Source organism: Bufo gargarizans, chromosome 11, assembly GCF_014858855.1.
Source record: "Bufo gargarizans isolate SCDJY-AF-19 chromosome 11, ASM1485885v1, whole genome shotgun sequence".
Classification (NCBI taxonomy): domain Eukaryota; kingdom Metazoa; phylum Chordata; class Amphibia; order Anura; family Bufonidae; genus Bufo; species Bufo gargarizans.
This window is the reverse complement of record NC_058090.1, coordinates 88,571,612-88,592,749: the sequence shown is the minus strand read 5'-3', so window position 1 is coordinate 88,592,749 and position 21,138 is coordinate 88,571,612. Positions and strand designations below refer to the sequence as shown.

General features: G+C 43.8%; 1 protein-coding gene across 1 annotated transcript in view; it reads left to right on the top strand.

The window, feature by feature from the left end:
* The window catches only part of LOC122921387 (Fc receptor-like protein 5), a 126,387-nt gene extending 105,749 nt beyond the window's left edge, over window positions 1–20,638 (top strand). The window contains exons 16-18 of the mRNA XM_044271366.1: window positions 16,743–16,857; window positions 16,953–17,231; window positions 20,598–20,638. Of these exons, the coding sequence (XP_044127301.1) occupies window positions 16,743–16,857; window positions 16,953–17,231; window positions 20,598–20,638 (435 nt within the window). The remainder of the gene's footprint in view (window positions 1–16,742; window positions 16,858–16,952; window positions 17,232–20,597) is intronic.
* The last annotated feature ends 500 nt before the right edge of the window (window positions 20,639–21,138 follow it).

Genomic DNA, 21,138 nt, shown 5'->3' with positions numbered 1-21,138 from the left:
GTGTAGGCTATATGTGTATAACATAAACATATTCCACATATAAACTTACAATTACTTGGCTTGGCCCTTGGGGATCTCGGACGCCACTTCCACACTTTGGCCGGGGGCTCGGTCTAAGAACATGCCGTTCCCTTCCTCTTTTCCCGCGCTGCTGTTCTCCTATAAGAATATAAGTGGGGGCTGGCCTGGCTGTCTCACTCCGAGACAGAATAGTAATGTAGCGACAGTGTAGAATAGGGTCCATTCACACATCCATAGAATGTGCAGATCCATTCATTCTCTATGGGGTAGGAATGGATGCGGACAGCACACACTGTGTTGTCCGCATCCGCATTTCCGGTCTGCGGCTCCGTAAAAAAATAGAACATCTGGCGCTGGGACAAATATTCCATTGAAGCTGAAGAAGAGAGGGGCCGGTACGGCGGGAACTTATCTGCCACCTGATTGGAGGAGCTGTGCAGTGACATAAGCCCCTCCCCCTCACTTCCTTTCCACTCTTCCTTCCACTCTGGGCCCGGCTGTTTTTATCGCTACGTATACATGTAAGAATGTGAAAATATTATGTAATGGCCCATGGGCGTTTGGGGCCGGGGGCTGCCGATCCAAACGCCCCTATTATAATCCGCAATTGCACACACCTGAAGTCCGGGCTGCGGCGGTGAGCGGGTCCTGAGCGGAGGCATAAAGGAAGCTGTGCGGCCGCACAGCTTACAGGGAACACTGCCAGCCTCCTCCCGGGCACAAGAAGGGTTCATGCTGAGGAAAGCTCTGAGATAGCTGTGCTTCAATCAAAAAGGAGAGACAGCTCACCTCTCTTGGCTGATGAAATCGCTTGCACGGGAAGGGATCGCTCCTAATTCCAAAATCAAACAAATCCCAGCAGACGTGTTGATTTCTCAATGCTTTATTGATCCATATAAAAGGACGTGTTTCGGCCCGTCCAGCCTTCCTCAACTGCACATTAAGAACTGATGGCACATGGTAATTATAGGTCTAGTCACATGACATTACCAATCAATTCAAACAGGAAATGACATCATATCAAAATAGTATCAAAATGTAGGTATATAAATGGTACCCCTGCGAATATTACAATGGAAAACATCTTATATTCATAGTCGCGTTGTAGTAGTCTGCAAGAAAACATATAAAACTTTTTATTAAAAACACATCACTTCATAATCCCTATTGTGCCGATTCGCATTTTTACCGTCCGTTTTGCGGAAAAGAATAGGCATTGTTACAATGTATCCGCAAAAAACGGATGCAACAAGGACGTCATCTGTTTTTTTGCGGATCCTCATTTTGCGGACCTCAAAATACAGTTGTGTAAATGCACCCCAAGTATGCCAACTAAAAGGTGTTAGACTATCTACCTATCTATTTAGGTTCACTAACTATATTGCTGAATGCATATAAACGAACTGCTTTACTGCTTAATACTATAACTTACTGTGGTTTATTAAAGGCGTTAACCCACAAAATGTATTTATTACCTATACACAGAATAAATATGGAATTGCAGGTGGTCCAACCATTAGGACCCCACATCGACCTGAGAATAGGGGGGGGGACAAGCTTCAATTCTGAATAGAACCATAGTGTGCATGTCGGTGCACAGCTTCTTTGAGCGATGTAGATACCCCCCCCCCCCCCCCCTTACTTCCTTACAAGAAGATACTGACAAAAATCAACTTCTCCTTTTACACTCGACACCATTGTCTCCGTCCATCCATCATGTCCCCAGAGACGTCCGTGTTCTTACTCTGTAAGTACCAAGATCTTCATGTATTTCAGTCCCCATCTGATGGTGAGCAGCAAGAGGGGGAGCAATAATGTCATATAAATAGCGACCATAACTGCAAGTTACTAGCTGCAGCCTATGTCCCATCATATACAGTACAGACCAAAAGTTTGGACACACCTTTTCATTCAAAGAGTTTTCTTTATTTTCATGACTATGAAAATTGTAGATTCACACTGAAGGCATCAAAACTATGAATTAGCACATGTGGAATTATATACATAACAAAAAAGTGTGAAACAACTGAAAATATGTCATATTCTAGGTTCTTCAAAGTAGCCACCTTTTGCTTTGATTACTGCTTTGCACACTCTTGGCATTCTCTTGATGAGCTTCAAGAGGTAGTCACCTGAAATGGTCTTCCAACAGTCTTGAAGGAGTTCCCAGAGATGCTTAGCACTTGTTGGCCCTTTTGCCTTCACTCTGCGGTCCAGCTCACCCCAAACCATCTCGATTGGGTTCAGGTCCGGTGACTGTGGAGGCCAGGTCACCTGGAGCAGCACCCCATCACTCTCCTTCATGGTCAAATAGCCCTTACACAGCCTGGAGGTGTGTTTGGGGTCATTGTCCTGTTGAAAATAAATGATGGTCCAACTAAACGCAAACCGGATGGAATAGCATGCCGCTGCAAGATGCTGTGGTAGCCATGCTGGTTCAGTATGCCTTCAATTTTGAATAAATCCCCAACAGTGTCACCAGCAAAGCACCCCCACACCATCACACCTCCTCCTCCATGCTTCACGGTGGGAACCAGGCATGTAGAGTCCATCCGTTCACCTTTTCTGCGTCGCACAAAGACACGGTGGTTGGAACCAAAGATCAGAAATTTGGACTCATCAGACCAAAGCACAGATTTCCACTGGTCTAATGTCCATTCCTTGTGTTCTTTAGCCCAAACAAGTCTCTTCTGCTTGTTGCCTGTCCTTAGCAGTGTTTCCTAGCAGATATTCTACCATGAAGGCCTGATTCACACAGTCTCCTCTTAAAAGTTGTTCTAGAGATGTGTCTGCTGCTAGAACTCTGTGTGGCATTGACCTGGTCTCTAATCTGCGATTTCTGAGGCTGGTGACTCGGAGGAACTTATCCTCCGCAGCAGAGGTGACTCTTGGTCTTCCTTTCCTGGGGCGGTCCGCATGTGAGCCAGTTTCTTTGTAGCACTTGATGGTGATTGTGGCTGCACTTGGGGACACTTTCAAAGTTTTCCCAATTTTTCGGACTGACTGACCTTCATTTCTTAAAGTAATGATGGCCACTCGTTTTTCTTTACTTAGCTGCTTTTTTCTTGCCATAATACAAATTCTAACAGTCTATTCAGTAGGACTATCAGCTGTGTATCCACCTGACTTCTCCACAACGCAACTGATGGTCCCAACCCCATTTATAAGGTAAGAAATCCCACTTATTAAACCTGACAGGGCACACCTGTGAAGTGAAGACCATTTCAGGTGACTACCTCTTGAAGCTCATCAAGAGAATGCCAAGAGTGTGCAAAGCAGTAATCAAAGCAAAAAGGTGGCTACTTTGAAGAACCTAGAACAGTGATGGCGAACCTATGGCACGGGTGCCAGAGGCGGCACTCAGAGCCCTCTCTGTGGGCACCCGAACCCTGGAAAAAGTCTATGGTGTACCAATAAGCCTTAGACTTTTCCTGCCATTCATCAGCGCAGGCAGCGCACTGAATGTAGGCAGGTTGTTATTGCTAAATGATAAAGTACATTAAAGATATACTATATTGGACTGTGGTATTCAGGGTAAATTGCCATGTCTGCACTTTGCGATAAATAAGTGGGTTTTGGGTTGCAGTTTGGGCACTCTGTCTCTAAAAGGTTCCCCATCACTGACCTAGAATATAACATATTTTCAGTTGTTTCACACTTTTTTGTTATGTATATAATTCCACATGTGTTAATTCATAGTTTTGATGCCTTCAGTGTGAATCTACAATTTTCATAGTCATGAAAATAAAGAAAACTCTTTGAATGAGAAGGTGTCCAAACTTTTGGTCTGTACTGTATATCACTGTGCACAGTGCATAATGTCAGATGTGCACACTCGCCATATAACTCCATTACTATGTACTAGTCACATATATTGGGCTTGTAAGATTTGGTTTCAGCTTTTTAAAACTGAAGTTATGGAGGACATAGCTATAATTATCACGACCACATATTGCTGAGAATGGTATCACTCTTGGCCAGTCTCTCACGGTGGTATTAGTCAGTATGTTCCATTGGTAGAGGCTGATTCTTGTCCTGATCTTGTCCGGCTTACAAGTGCATGGCTCATTTCAGGCTCTGATAAACTTCACAAGTCCTGTCCCTGTGTCTGATGGACAGAAATACATGTCCTCGTTCATGGACAGCCTGGCTTCAGAATGGAGATGAAATAATAAGCAAAAGATACGCAAACACAGTAACTACACCTTATAGGAATAAAAGAAGAAAAGCTGGCCTATGTAGGAACATACTAACACTGCCTGAACAGAACATTAACATTATAATAATAATCCTTTATTGTACAGTTAAATTTAAAATTGGAATCCGACACTCTTAGAAATAGCGACTCCGGCTAGGGTGTCCCCCCGACTGGTAGAGGGGGGGGCACTGTTATATCACAGTAACTGTTTACTATCAGGAAATAAATACCTAATAGATGCCTCACTATACCTTAAAATTAAATAACACGGTGTCAGCGCGCACTCGCTGCAGTGTTACTATATTGTTATTGTAGCTTTTAAACACAGTACACATTGCCTGCTAGCCCGTGACACTGACACTGTGCTACTGATCACTGCCTATTGGAGCCAGTTACAGGAGTTGTAGAGGTTTGTATCAACCTATACACTTCTCACAACCACAACCCTGTATACCGGCCCCTGCTGCCTCCCTCCTGCTCAACGTGTTTCTGTGCGGTAGTAAACCCGCACTTCATCAGGAGAAGGTAAGTATCAGATCGGTTGAGCATTTAACATTAAATGCCCGCACAGGGTGGCGCGCAGGCTAACAGCATATCGGCGCTGTGACGGCCGTACCGTCCACGTGTCCGCCGGCTTTAATGTCTGATTCCAATTTCAATTTAACTGTAAAATAAAGGCTTATTTTATTTTATTTTAACGTTCTATTCTGGCAGTGTTAGTTTACCAGTATGTTAGACTATGCAGGAACATACCAGTATTTAATTTTCACATATTTTGAAATGTATTATTACTATTATTATTATTATTATTATTATATCATTCTGTAATGGTTTATTATTTCAAGATATGCAATTGAAATATAAAAATTATAATTACAAACCGGATTCCCAAAAAGTTGGGACACTAAACAAATTGTGAATAAAAACTGAATGCAATGATGTGGAGATGGCAAATGTCAATATTTTATTTGTAATAGAACGTAGATGACAGATCAAATCCGAGTAAATGTATCATTTTAAAAGGAAAAATACGTTGATTTAAATTTTTACGGTGTCAACAAATCCCCAAAAAGTTGGGACAAGTAGCAATAAGAGGCTGGAAAAAGTAAATTTGAGCATAACGAAGAGCTGGAAGACCAATTAAGGCTACTTTCACACTAGCGTTCGGGTTTCCGTTCGTGAGCTCCGTTTGAAGGAGCTCACGAGCGGACCCGAACGCAGCCGTCCAGCCCTGATGCAGTCTGAATGGAGGCGGATCCGCTCAGACTGCATCAGTCTGGCGGCGTTCAGCCTCCGCTCCGCTCGCCTCCGCACGGACAGGCGGACAGCTGAACGCTGCTTGCTGCGTTCGGGTGTCCGCCTGGCCGTTCGGAGGCGTGCGGATCCGTCCAGACTTTCAATGTAAGTCAATGGGGACGGATCCGTTTGAAGATGCCACAATGTGGCTCAATCTTCAAGCGGATCCGTCCCCCATTGACTTTACATTGAAAGTCTGAACGGATCCGCGCAGGCTACTTGCGCACTTGCGCACTTGCGAATTTTTTTAAAGTTATTAATGCAGACGGATCCGTACTGAACGGAGCCTCCGTCTGCATTAATATGAGCGGATCCGTTCAGAACGGATCCGCCCGAACGCTAGTGTGAAAGTAGCCTAACACTAATTAGGTCAATTGGCAACATGATTGGGTATAAAAAGAGCTTCTCAGAGTGGCAGTGTCTCTCAGAAGCCAAGACGGGTAGAGGATCACCAATTCCCACAATGTTGCACAGAAAGATAGTGGAGCAATATCAGAAAGGTGTTACCCAGCGAAAAATTGCAAAGACTTTGCATCTATCATCATCAACTGTGCAAAACATCATCCGAAGATTCAGAGAATCTGGAACAATCTCTGTGCGTAAGGGTCAAGGCCGTAAAACCATACTGGATGCCCGTGATCTCCGGGCCCTTAAACCACACTGCACCACAAACAGGAATGCTACTGTAAAGGAAATCACAGAATGGGCTCAGGAATACTTCCAGAAACCATTGTCAGTGAACACACTCCACCGTGCCATCCGCCGTTGCCAGCTGAAACTCTACAGTGCAAAGAAGAAGCCATTTCTAAGCAAGATCCACAAGCTCAGGCGTTTTCACTGGGCCGGGGGTCATTTAAAATGGAGTGTGGCAAAATGGAAGACTGTTCTGTGGTCAGACGAGTCACGATTCGAAGTTCTTTTTGGAAATCTGGGACGCCATGTCATCCGGACCAAAGAGGACAAGGACAACCCAAGTTGTTATCAACGCTCAGTTCAGAAGCCTGCATCTCTGATGGTATGGGGTTGCATGAGTGCGTGTGGCATGGGCAGCTTGCATGTCTGGAAAGGCACCATCAATGCAGAAAATATATTCAGGTTCTAGAACAACATCTGCTCCCATCCAGACGTCATCTCTTTCAGGGAAGACCCTGCATTTTTCAACAAGATAATTCTAGGTATAGTGTTTCTTTAACTTTTATTTACCAGCTAAAAAGCTAATTTGTTTCTGAATATTAATTTAATTGGCCAACAAAAAGGTACAGTAGTTAATATCTCCTTTGGGTGCAGGTGTGGAGAGATTGCTGATAGTTGGTGTGGACCTTGGTTTAACTGACTCCAGATTTCCAAGCACGAACAGCTACACCTACAGAAGCATCTGTGAGTGGACATTGTGCTGGTCTTATACCTCCTGTTGGGTTATACTAATACTAGTTATGCATTTACACTAAGGGTAGCAACTACAGGTGAGCAAAGTTCTCAAAACTTTGATTCGGCTGCTTCGCCGAATTTCACACTGCTGCTCCCCAGTCATTGAACCCATCAGATGCCATGTTCATAGCTGATCGTGGCATCTGAAATGATGAAGAATTTAAATACTCACCTTATCCATTTGCTCAAGAAGAGTCCGCTGTGGCCATCTTAATTGAAGATCCGATCCAGCGCAAAATCTCACTCGGTGCGTGTGATGATGTCATCACGCTGGCCGGCGAGGTGACATCATACTTCACCGCGCACAAGATTTTGCGCTGGATCTTCAATCAAGATGGCCTCGGCAAAGTTTTTTTTACCGCCATTTTAGGGAAATTTGATTTGTTACCACGAAGCACAAGGAATTTGGCTTTGCGGCAAATCTTCGATTCGCTCAACACTAGTAGCAACAACCTCCAATGAACCAGGACTATATGCCTGATAATGCTACTTCTCTTCTGTTTTACAGGGTTGGTTCTCCTACAAGAAGGTAAGCTTCATCCTTTCATGTTTTATTCTCTATAATAGAACCTTATATATGGAGAACCGTGAGGTCACTTGTATCACACAATGTGCTGTGTAAGTTCATACTTGGAGGTTTAGTCCATGTTCTCACCATTGTGGTATTTTACATGGATTAACATACAGGTAATTACCATTACATGGGCCAGCCTGGTGTAGCTATTACATTAAAGATGTACATAGACTTATTATTTCAATAAAGTTGAGGAAACTTTCACTGAAAAGCTTACTTCTCCGTTTTCTGGCTTTCGGTCGAGTTCTCCATTCAAGGGTTTCTGTGAGATTTTTATATTGATCGCTTACCCTCAAGATACGTCATCAATATAAGATTGGTTGTGGCCTGACACCCGACACCTCCACCGATCAGCTGTTTGAGGAAGCTACGGCGATCACCACAGCTCCGGTGAGTGCCGCGGCCTCCTTGCAGCACAGTGCCTTTCATTACATAGAGGCTGTGCCCGGTATTGCAGCTCAGCTCCACAACCTCTTAATACAGCTTACCAGGGTGCCAGGGGTCAGACCCTCACCAACCTGGTAATCAGGAGAAGACATCAATATGAAAATCCCAGAAAACGCCTTTAACAAACACCAACAAGAAAAAACTTGGTGGCTGGCTGACAATATTCTAATATGTACGGGGTAAGGATGAGGGAATCGATTCTGAACTAAAATGATTGGTTCCGAATTTCTCAAAAACTTAGTAGCAAACTGAATCCAGTGTTTTCCTGATTTCCTTCAGACAAACCACATAAAACTACGCGTAGAGCCATTTTACTTTGAGAATTGGCAGGGAAATACCAGGAGAGAGAAAAAGGAAGGATGATCACATGACACTGGGAGGAAGAAAGGGGGAGAGATTGCCCTGATTGGCACCTGATTGGTTCTCGGAAAAGACTGTCTACAATTCCTCAGTCTAATACATGATGTCTTATAGGAGCCTCCATCAGACCTGTGGTGACCTTCATTCCAAATTACAAGAAGATATTCAAAACGGAGTCTATAAAAATGACCTGTGATGTGGAGGCTACTAGAGGAGAAGATCTGAATTATATATGGTACAAAGACCATGTGCAAGTGCACAGTGGAAAATACTATACAATACAAAATGCTGGAACATCACACAGTGGAAATTACGGATGTCAGAACAGTACTGGAGAAATAAGCGACCCCGCTAGACTGGATGTTAGTGATGGTGAGTAATTCTACCAGTTCACTAATATACAGTACAGACCAAAAGTTTGGACACACCTTCTCATTCAAAGAGTTTTCTTTATTTTCATGACTATGACAATTGTAGATTCACACTGAAGGCATCAAAACTATGAATTAACACATGTGGAATTATATACATAACAAAAAAGTGTGAAACAACTAAAAATATGTAATATTCTAGGTTCGTCAAAGTAGCCACCTTTTGCTTTGATTACTGCTTTGCACACTCTTGGCATTCTCTTAATGAGCTTCAAGAGGTAGTCACCTGAAATGGTCTTCACTTCACAGGTGTGCCCTGTCAGGTGTAATAAGTGGGATTTCTTGCCTTATAAATGGGGTTAAGACCATCAGTTGCGTTGTGGAGAAGTCAGGTGGATACACAGCTGATAGTCCTACTGAATAGACTGTTAGAATTTGTATTTTGGCAAGAAAAAAAACAGCTAAGTAAAGAAAAACGAGTGGTCATCATTACTTTAAGAAATGAAGGTCAGTCAGTCCGAAAAATTGGGAAAACTTTGAAAGTGTCCCCAAGTGCAGTCACAAAAACCATCAAGCGCTACAAAGAAACTGGCTCACATGCGGACCGCCCCAGGAAAGGAAGACCAAGAGTCACCTCTGCTGTGGAGCATAAGTTCATCCGAGCCACCAGCCTCAGAAATCGCAGGTTAACAGCAGCTCAGATTAGAAACCAGGTCAATGCCACACAGAGTTCTAGCAGCAGACACATCTCTAGAACAACTTTTAAGAGGAGACTGTGTGAATCAGGTCTTCATGGTAGAATATCTGCTAGGAAACCACTACTTAGGACAGGCAACAAGCAGAAGAGACTTGTTTGGGCTAAAGAACACAAGGAATGGACATTAGACCAGTGGAAATCTGTGCTTTGGTCCGATGAGTCCAAATTTGAGATCTTTGGTTCCAACCACCGTGTCTTTGTGCGACGCAGAAAAGGTGAACGGATGGACTCTACATGCCTGGTTCCCACCGTAAAGCATGGAGGAGGAGGTGTGATGGTGTGGGGGTGCTTTGCTGGTGACACTGTTGGGGATTTATTTAAAATTGAAGGCATACTGAACCAGCATGGCTACCACAGCATCTTGCAGCGGCATGCTATTCCATCCGGTTTGCGTTTAGTTGGACCATCATTTATTTTTCAACTGGACAATGACCCCAAACACACCTCCAGGCTGTGTAAGGGCTATTTGACCATGAAGGAGAGTGATGGGGTGCTGCGCCAGATGACCTGGCCTCCACAGTCACCGGACCTGAACCCAATCGAGATGGTTTGGGGTGAGCTGGACTGCAGAGTGAAGGCAAAAGGGCCAACAAGTGCTAAGCAACTCTGGGAACTCCTTCAAGACTGTTGGAAGACCATTTCAGGTGACTACCTCTTGAAGCTCATCAAGAGAATGCCAAGAGTGTGCAAAGCAGTAATCAAAGCAAAAGGTGGCTACTTTGAAGAACCTAGAATATGACATATTTTCAGTTGTTTCACACTTTTTTGTTATGTATATAATTCCACATGTGTTAATTCATAGTTTTGATGCCTTCAGTGTGAATCTACAATTTTCATAGGCATGAAAATAAATAAAACTCTTTGAATGAGAAGGTGTGTCCAAACTTTTGGTCTGTACTGTACATGCAGTGACCCAGAAGATCACTGCTACAGAGTGAATGTTGTGATTTATTGTTAATGTACCAATTCCCGTATGCACTAGTTATCAGCAATGGTTGTCTATGGGCAGTAATTAGTTAAAACTGGCAATCTTGGTGCAATTGCCCGGGTGATGGGCTGGTTCCACCCCCTTGCTGAGCCGGCCCAGAGAAAGGGCATGTTAGTGTGAGCTGCTAAAAGCTAGACCTAGTCCAGGGAACCTTCATCCCGAGACTGAAAGATGCAACAAAAAACCTACTGAACAGAGAGACTTCCCCTGAGAGAAAGAGAACTGACATTTTGAACGGTTTAGATCTACTTTCAAGGCTGTGCTTGGATAAAGACAGTAAGGTAATGCTTGTTTATGGCAAAACACTTTAGTGCAAGTGGAAAGGGTTAATTGACTCTGGAGCCCACTACCCTAGTATCTGTACCAGGCAGAATGGGCATTGCAGAAAGTGTTAATGAAAATTGCCCACCTGTGGTTATTTGGGAAGGTTGAACTATAGAGAGAGTCTGTGGGAGGATTTCTAGTATTTTCACTGCCTATACACAGTTATTGGGAAAAGCTTACTCTGGAATATACCTCAGAACTGTGCCTATTGCTGCTATATGTACTGCAACTCCCATCATCTATTCAGCAAAGAGAGACTTTATGTATTGTATCCAAACGGGCTTGGTCATTGACTTCACCATCCTTTTTCCGCTATGGACTGCCACCAAAAAAGATACCACCTTCATCTTTGCCACTATTACAACTACTTTCCCCCTCCTGGGATTGCTGCCCACACAGCAGGTAACAGGACTGAGAAGAGATCATACACGTCCCCTCGTCTTATACACAGCAGGTAACAGGACTGATAAGAGATCATACACGTCCCCTCGTCTTATACACAGCAGGTAACAGGACTGAGAAGAGATCATACACGTCCCCTCGTCTTATACACAGCAGGTAACAGGACTGATAAGAGATCATACACGTCCCCTCGTCTCATACACAGCAGGTAACAGGACTGAGAAGAGATCATACACGTCCCCTCGTCTTATACACAGCAGGTAACAGGACTGATAAGAGATCATACACGTCCCCTCGTCTCATACACAGCAGGTAACAGGACTGATAAGAGATCATACACGTCCCCTAGTCTTATACACAGCAGGTAACAGGACTGATAAGAGATCATACACGTCCCCTCGTCTTATACACAGCAGGTAACAGGACTGATAAGAGATCATACACGTCCCCTCGTCTTATACACAGCAGGTAACAGGACTGATAAGAGATCATACACGTCCCCTAGTCTTATACACAGCAGGTAACAGGACTGATAAGAGATCATACACGTCCCCTCGTCTTATACACAGCAGGTAACAGGACTGATAAGAGATCATACACGTCCCCTCGTCTTATACACAGCAAGATAACAGGACTGATAAGAGATCATACACGTCCCCTCGTCTTATACACAGCAGGTAACAGGACTGATAAGAGATCATACACGTCCCCTCGTCTTATATACAGCAGGTAACAGGACTGATAAGAGATCATACACGTCCCCTCGTCTTATACACAGCAGGTAACAGGACTGATAAGAGGTCACTACACGTCCCCTCGTCTTATACACAGCAGGTAACAGGACTGATAAGAGATCCTACATGTCCCCTCGTATTATACACAGCAGGTAATAAGACTGATAAGAGGTCATACACGTCCCCTCGTCTTATACACAGCAGGTAACAGGACTGATAAGAGATCATACACGTCCTCTCGTCTTATACACAGCAGGTAACAGGACTGATAAGAGGTCATACACGTCCCCTCGTCTTATACACAGCAGGTAACAGGACTGATAAGAGATCACACATGTCCCCTCGTCTCATAGACAGCAGGTAACAGGACTGATAAGAGATCATACACGTCCCCTCGTCTTATACACAGCAGGTAACAGGACTGATAAGAGATCATACACGTCCCTCGTCTTATACACAGCAGATAACAGGACTGATAAGAGATCATACACGTCCCCTCGTCTTATACACAGCAGGTAACAGGACTGATAAGAGATCATACACGTCCTCTCGTCTTATACACAGCAGGTAACAGGACTGATAAGAGATCATACACGACCCCTCGTCTTATACACAGCAGGTAACAGGACTGATAAGAGGTCATACACGTCCCCTCGTCTTATACACAGCAGGTAACAGGACTGATAAGAGATCATACACGTCCCCTTGTCTTATACACAGCAGGTAACAGTACTGATAAGAGATCATACACGTCCCCTCGTCTTATACACAGCAGGTAACAGGACTGAGAAGAGGTCATACACGTCCCCTCGTCTTATACACAGCAGGTAACAGGACTGATAAGAGGTCATACACGTCTCCTCGTCTTATACACAGCAGGTAACAGGACTGATAAGAGATCACACACGTCCCCTCGTCTTATACACAGCAGGTAACAGGACTGATAACAGATCATACACGTCCCCTCGTCTTATACACAGCAGGTAACAGGACTGATAAGAGATCATACACGTCCCTCGTCTTATACATAGCAGGTAACAGGACTGATAAGAGATCATACACGTCCCCTCGTCTTATACACAGCAGGTAACAGGACTGATAAGAGATCATACACGTCCCCTCGTCTTATACACAGCAGGTAACAGGACTGATAAGAGATCATACACGTCCCCTCGTCTTATACACAGCAGGTAACAGGACTGATAAGAGATCATACACGTCCCCTCGTCTTATACACAGCAGGTAACAGGACTGATAAGAGGTCATACACGTCCCCCCGTCTTATACACAGCAGGTAACAGGACTGATAAGAGATCATACACGTCCCCTCGTCTTATACACAGCAGATAACAGGACTGAGAAGAGATCATACATGTCTCCTTGTCTTATCTCATTATGTATTACAGAATGGCTCATCCTGCAGACCCCTCTATATGTCTATGAAGGAGATGAGATGAAGTTACGATGTCACCACTATCCTGGATATGGAGGAAGAAAGACAACGTTTTACAAGGAGAATAAAGTCATTACAGACGGGAGCGATGATGAGGAATTTCATATTAGTAATGTAGACAGGACAAGTGACGGGAAATACAAATGTGCAAAAGAAGTCTATTATAGTTCATGGTCTGTACATGCAGCTGAAGCTTCTGTATCTGTAGAAGGTAAATCCAGGCAGGATGTGCACAACACAATTGGAGTAACACGTATCCTGACGATTCACTACTGTGTGAGGTTGAGATCAGATTAGCCACATTTGTGGTGACTTTTCTATCCAATAATAATAATAATAATAATAATAATCTTCATTTATATAGCACCACCATATTCTGCAGCGCTTTACAAATTCAGAGGGTTCATGTAGGAAACAAAATACATCACAACATAACTGGCTAAGGCTACTTTCACACTCGCGTTTGGTGCGGATCCGTCATGGATCTGCACAAACGCATTTGTTCAGATAATACAACCGCATTCATCCGTTCAGAACGGATCCGTTTGTATTATCTTTAACATAACCAAAACGTTTTCTATGGTGCCATATTGTGTCAGTGACGTATCCGTCCCTATTGACTTACATTGTGTGTCAGGACGGATCCGTTTGGCTCAGTTTCGTCAGACGGACACCAAAATGCTGCAAGCAGCGTTTTGGTGTCCGCCTCCAAAGCGGAATGGAGACAGAACGGAGCCAAACTGATGCATTCTGACCGGATCCTCATCCATTTATAATGCATTAGGGCAAAACTGTTCCATTTTGGACTGCTTGTGAGAGCCCTGAACGGATCTCACAAATGGAAAGCCAAAACGGCAGTGTGAAAGTAGCCTAACAGCACTAGGAGTCAGGGCCTTGCTCGCAAGAGCTTACAATCTATGATGAAGTGGGAGTGACACATAAGGTAGTTGATTGTGATATGTAGTAGTCAAGTGATTCTTGTACTGAAAACAGTGGTATAGATCACATCCAAGCCTGAGGGGTTGGTTGGGGAGGGGTTTCTTCGGGAAAGAGTCATTTTAGAAAGCTTGATAAGCCTGGCTAAAAAGATGTGTTTTTATGGCACGTTTGAAGGTAGGGAAGTTGGGAATTGACCTGATATTCCAGGACAGAGCATTCCAGAGAGTAGGTGCAACTCGAGAAAAGTCTTATAGACGGGAGTGAGAGGTACGGATTATGGTGGATTTTAATCTTAGATCACTGGCAGAACGGAGAGCACAAATAGGGTGGTAGATGGTAATGAGGGAGGAGATGTATGGAGATGCAGCACTGTGGAGAGCACGAGTAGGGTGGTAGATGTTAATGAGGGAGGAGATGTATAGAGGTGCAGCACTGTGGAGAGCACGAGTAGGGTGGTAGATGTTAATGAGGGAGGCGATGTATAGAGGTGCAGCACTGTGGAGAGCACGAGTAGGGTGGTAGATGTTAATGAGGGAGGAGATGTATAGAGGTGCAGCACTGTGGAGAGCACGAGTAGGGTGGTAGATGTTAATGAGGGAGGAGATGTATGGCGATGCAGCACTGTGGAGAGCACGAGTAGGGTGGTAGATGTTAATGAGGGAGGAGATGTATGGCGATGCAGCACTGTGGAGAGCACGAGTAGGGTGGTAGATGTTAATGAGGGAGGAGATGTATAGAGGTGCAGCACTGTGGAGAGCACGAGTAGGGTGGTAGATGGAAATGAGGGAGGAGATATATGGAGGTGAAGCACTGTGGAGAGCACAAGAAGAGTGGTAGACAGAGATCAGGAGGAGATGTATGGAGGAGCAGCACTGTGGAGAGCATGAGTACGGTGGTAGATGGAAATGAGAGAGGAGATGGAGGTGCAGCACTGTGGAGAGCACGAGTAGGGCGGAAGACACAGATCAGGAGCAGATGTATGAAGGAGCAGCACTGTGGAGAGCACGAGTAGGGTGGTAGACAGAGATCAGGAGGAGATGTATGAAGGAGCAGCACTGTGGAGAGCACAAGTAGGGTGGTAGACAGATCAGGAGGAGATGTATGGAGGTGCAGCACTGTGGAGAGCACAAGTAGGGTGGTAGATGGAAATGAGGGAGGAGATGTATGGAGTTGCAGCACTGTGGAGAGCTCAGGTAGGGTCGTAGATGGAAATGAGGGAGGAGATGTATGGAGGTGCAGCACTGTGGAGAGCACAAGTAGGGTGGTAGACGGTAATGAGGGAAGAGATGTATGAAGGTGCAGCACTGGAGAGCACAGGTAGGGTGGTAGACGTTAATGAGGGAGGAGATGTATGGAGGTGCAGCATTGTGGAGAGCTCAGGTAGGGTGGTGGATGGTAATGAGGGAAGAGATGCTGTGCTGCACAGAAAGTGACAACTCCTTGAAGTTTGTTAATGACTGTATCATTTGCCAAATAATCTTGCATGGCCATTAAAGGGGCTATCCAAGATTTTCAAATTGATGGCTAATCATCAGGCTAAGTCATCAATTTCAGATTTGCAGGAGTCTGAATCCTGGCACCCTCACCAATCAATGTAATGCTTGCTAGAGTTTTGGGAGTGCTGCAGCCTTGCCAAGTACAGTGCTGACTGTTCAATAGTGGCTGTGCTTGGTATCGCAGTTCAACCCCCTTCACTTAAACTGGACTGAGCTGTGCCTAAATCACGTGACAGATGAAAGTGGGGTCACATGGCCTAGGAAGAGGCATAAGCATTCATGGAGTGCTGTGGAGTCGTTGTACCGCAAATTGGTGAGGGTCCCGGGAGTCGCTCCCCTGCCGATCTCACGCTTAGGGTATAGCCACATGGTCAGGTTTCTTGGTGCATTTTTGGAAGCCAAAATCAGGAGTGGATCATAGGGGGGGGGGGGGGGGGGGGGAGCATAAATAACAGATACTACTTCTCAATTTTTTTGTTTTAATCTGCTCATGGTTTTGGCTTCCAAAACTGCACCAGAAAACCCGATTGTGTGGCTGTACCTTAAGTTCTTTCCGTCTTCTCTATTTCACATGTATCGGTAAAATCGGATTGTGATTTAGGACAGCCCGAATTAGAATTTTTTGGCACAATTTTTAAGAAATGTTTTGTACCCGGATGAAATGCATATTCTTCTCTACATTCTCCAATGTTGCTGTAATGTCAAAATGCTACTCGTGTCTATGGAATGTAGTCTACCAGTGCAAATCACCCTAATATTATATCGTTAACACTTAGTTTTTTTCTAGAGCTGTTCACAACTCCGACCATAAAAGTGACCCCACATCCCGTTTTTAAGAAGAATAACATGACCCTAAAATGTGAGACAAGTCTCCATCCTCCCAGACAAAACACACAGATACAATTTGCTTTCTACAGAGAAGGACGAATTGTTCAGGGATTTGGTGACAAGGACATCTATGATGTCTCCATGGTACAGCTGGAGCATTCTGGGAACTATTCATGTGAAGTGCAAACCACAGATGGAAGAGTGAGGAAAAAAAGTGCAGAGGAACCAATCCAGATAGAGGGCGAGTATGAATACCATGGACCATGAATGAATTCAGTGTTGATGAAAGTGTAAAATCACTCTATGTAATGTATTTTCCATCTCTTTCATATTTAGAGCTATTCTCACATCCAAATATAAAAGTGACCAAAGAATTTTTCGAAGGAGATGCCTTGACCCTGACCTGTCACACAACTCTTCATCCACACACAAAGCCTACTTTAGTGCAGTTTGCTTTCTACAGAGATGGACAGATGGTACGGGAATTTGATTCATCTAATAAGTATGAAGTTCAGACTGCTCACCTGGAGCATTCTGGGAATTATACCTGCGAAGTAAAGTCCTTAACACACCCTACAAGGAAGATCAGTAATTGGTCTAAAATATTGGTAAAAGGTAAGCATTCCACATGTAAAATAAATCAAAACTTCACCCATGGAACCACCCATGAGGTCTCACCTTGGAAACTGTTGATGTAACACAAGAACGAGATGTTGTAATTACTCTACAAAGTCATGATACATCAGAGACCACATAAGGACTACTTTATTTTCCTTCATCATAAAATGCATGAGTTCTAAGGAAGATGAAATGATCGAAAAACTTGATGCAGGTTGTAAAGCTGTTCATCATCTGATCTAAAAGGATGGGTGCGACTGATTTCTAGTCACTATGGAGCACTACATGTAACTGGCATCATGGCCCCAAAAATAATTTATGGGCCCTTTAATATGACAAAATTCTAGGCTTCTGCATTTAAGATGCAATCATACATTTAACCTAGGTGAGCACAGGTGCCATGGGAAGTTGACAACACATGCAAGAGCTTTACTATTGCTAAACAAACAGAATATTGACAGCCACGAAAACCTAGCACGTGGTGTTCTGACAGCTGGTGGCAGATGAATAATAAATACTGAAATGTGCTGGTAGTATGAGATGGAAATAAGATCATCCTCGCAGGTTTAAGGTTACTAGTCTAGGAAAATGGTTAATGTCAGCATCACTGATAATCTAATGTATCAGTGTTATTAATGTCAGAATCACTGGTGGTCTACTGCAGTGGTCCTCAACTCCAGTCCTCAGGGCCCACCTACCAGTCATGTTTTTAGGACTTCCGAGGTATTGGGCAGCTGATATAATTAGCGTCCCTGCATCAGGATTTACCACAGGTATTCATTCTGTGGGATACTCCTAAATCCCGACCGGCAAGTGGGCCCTGAGGACTGGAGTTGGGGAACCCTGGTCTACTGTATCGGTTTGGTTAATGTCAGGATCACTGGTGGTCTGGTGCATCAGTGAAGTTAATGTCAGGATCACTGGTGGTCTGGTGTATCAGTGAAGTTAATGTCAGGATCATGGAGTAAAAGACTGGTAGGGAGTCACTCAATATCAAGCATACACATGGTTGGTTAGTATCCACAATAAAATTTATAGCAAGTAAGCATAAAACATGAAAGTATCACATAAGGATTCTAACATAAAAATAGCTCCGGGTGTCATCACTTGCAGAGCTGTCTAGGGTAGTGGGAAGGGGGGCTCACTACACTAATCTACAATAGATGGTAATGATGTGATCCTGCCTATGATATGTCATCCTGAGCAAACAACCTGACAGCATATGCAAGTGCCAGAGCGTAATGTGTAAGGAGGCCCCGACCCCTCAGACCGCTAGACAGCTCTGCAACTGGTGGCACCCAGACCTACTCACATTCTAGGACAGGTCTTGGTGGCCATTTTAAATAATTCTTGTTGGATCCTTTTAATACTTTTCTCAAGCTCAGGGATCTGAGTTTGATGCTAATTAATAGCAAACGCTTCTCCTGCAACTTCTCCCCCTATAACTGCTGGGATCAGAGTTAACCACAATCCTGGCCATTTAGCTTCTTAGCTGCAGACGTCTATACTGACAGTAGCATCTAAGGGGTTTTACAGGCAGCTCCCTCTGTCAGCCCATCAGCACCCCTGCAATACAAACATAGGATGGCAAGGTGCGGATGTGGCAGCCATAAGCTTACCAATGGCACCCATTGTTTGCCATGTATCGGAGCCTATTAAGACTCTGCGTTAGGCAGGACCTAATAGTCATTAGTTAGCCATACACTGACAGACATAACGATAACAGTAGAGAAGGATTGCAGGAATACTGAAGCGGCCAAAGGATTGCACGGCTAAATCCCCTAGTGGGGCTAAAAAAAATGTGAATAGAAAAGACCTCACATAAAATCTAGCAACATTTTTTAAAATAGTTTTAATTAGAAACCCATTTTTGAAAAAATAAAAGAGTAAAAAAAAAAACTACACATAATTAACCTTGCCTTTTTGTAAAGACTCATACTACATAACAACAACTCCTTTACCTTGCATGGTAGGAAGCACCATAAAAAAAAAAAAAAAAGAAGAAGAACAATTAGATTTTGGTCCCCCCCCCCCCCCCCCCCAAAAAAAAGAGTAAGAAGTGATTAAAAACGCAGATGTTTATCCCTGAAAGATTCCAATAAGAATTAGTCCAGCACAAAAGTTCTCACTGAACTCTGTTGATGGAATAATAATAATAAAAAAGGTATTGCTTTTGAAAAGCGATGAAACAAAACAAAAAGTTATTTTGTAAAAAAAGTGACGGATATAAATTTCATATCTTCATAATGACCTTTACAATAAAGTTAGCATATTATTGACACAGAGTGCTAAACTGCATAAACATGTAAAAAAAATTGTCAAATTGCTTTATTTTTTTCATTTGCTCGCTCTTCCTCCCCAAAAAATAAATAAAAAAAACCTGTACATTGTATGCAACGCAAAATGGTTCCTAAAAACCACAACTCCCACAAACTTCAAGGTCTTATGCAACATTGCTGAAAAAATAAAGTTAAGACTGCTGAAACACAGAAGAGGAAAAAGTGTATTTGTCCGTAAGGTTAAAATTTGTCACGAAGGGAATCACACAACTGGTTTATGTCCCAACTATATTTACTTAAAGAGGACCTTTCACCTGGAAAAACATTGTGAACTAAGTATCCTGACATATACAGCGGCGCCCAGGGATCTCACTGCACTTACTATTATCCCTGGGCGCCGCGATGTCCTCCGATATCTTCGCTAAGTAGGTTATAGTAGGCGGAGACTTAGGGGACTTGATTATAGTAGGAGGAGTCTGCCCTTGTCCTGCTGGGCGTCTCCTCCTCCTAGGCTGCAGCGCTGGCCAATCGCAGCGCAGAGTTCACAGCCTGGGAGGTTTTTTTCTCCCAGGCTGTGAGCTCTGCGCTGCAATTGGCCAGCGCTACAGCCTAGGAGAAGGAGACGCCCAGCAGAACAAGGGCAGTCTCCGCCTACTATAACCTACTGAGCGAAGATACCGGAGGACATAGCGGGAGAACGGAGCGGCGCCCAGGGATAATAGTAAGTGCAGTGAGATCCCTGGGCACCGCTGTATATGTCAGGATACTTAGTTCACAATGTTTTTCCAGGTGAAAGGTCCTCTTTAAGACCAGAGGTGGGACCACACCTATATCAGAATACTGCTGCTGAAGTGAAGGAGAACATGCCGCACATGTGCTGCAAGCTCCCCATTCACTGCTATGAATGGGGAGAAAATAACCGAGTGAGGCCACTTAGCTATTTTCGGAACTCCTATAGCAGTGAAGGTTAGCGCATCGTACATGCACAGTCACCTCTCCATTGATTTTTTTGGGATTTGTTTTGCTCTCTTTTGCCACCTGCTGTTTGCTTTGTATTTTTCCAAATTTTATCTCCTTTTTACAGATTTTATTAAGCCCTATGTAAACCTCAAAGGCTACAGCTGACCCCTCAGATTTGTATTTTTTAAATGCCATTTTTTGTGTCTTTTTACAGTAGCTGTAAGCCATAGGGGGTTTAATTTTAGCTGTTTATACTTGTTACCTAAAGGAATAAAACATTTTGTGCAATTACTCAATGTGGATTTAAAGCTCTCCCATTTATCCTCAGTATTATTATGTGACAGTAGCTGCTCCCAGTCTATGCCCTGAAATGCTGCCCTCAACCTAGGGAAATTTGCCTTTTTTAAATTCAGTGTCTTTGCTCTGCCGGACAGAGTTTGCTTCTTATAGTTTAGGGGAATATAATTATATTGTGGTCACTATTACCTAGTGTTTCTCGAAGGACCTCTTCCAGTACCTGGAGCATGAAAGAATTTAGCTGTCCAAAATGAAAGGTGGAATCTGATTGGTTGCTATGGGTTCCACTTTACACCAGGTTGATAAATTACCCCCTTAGTTTTGAGGAAAGTGTAACATAACCCTAGAGATGTATTACACGTTAATTT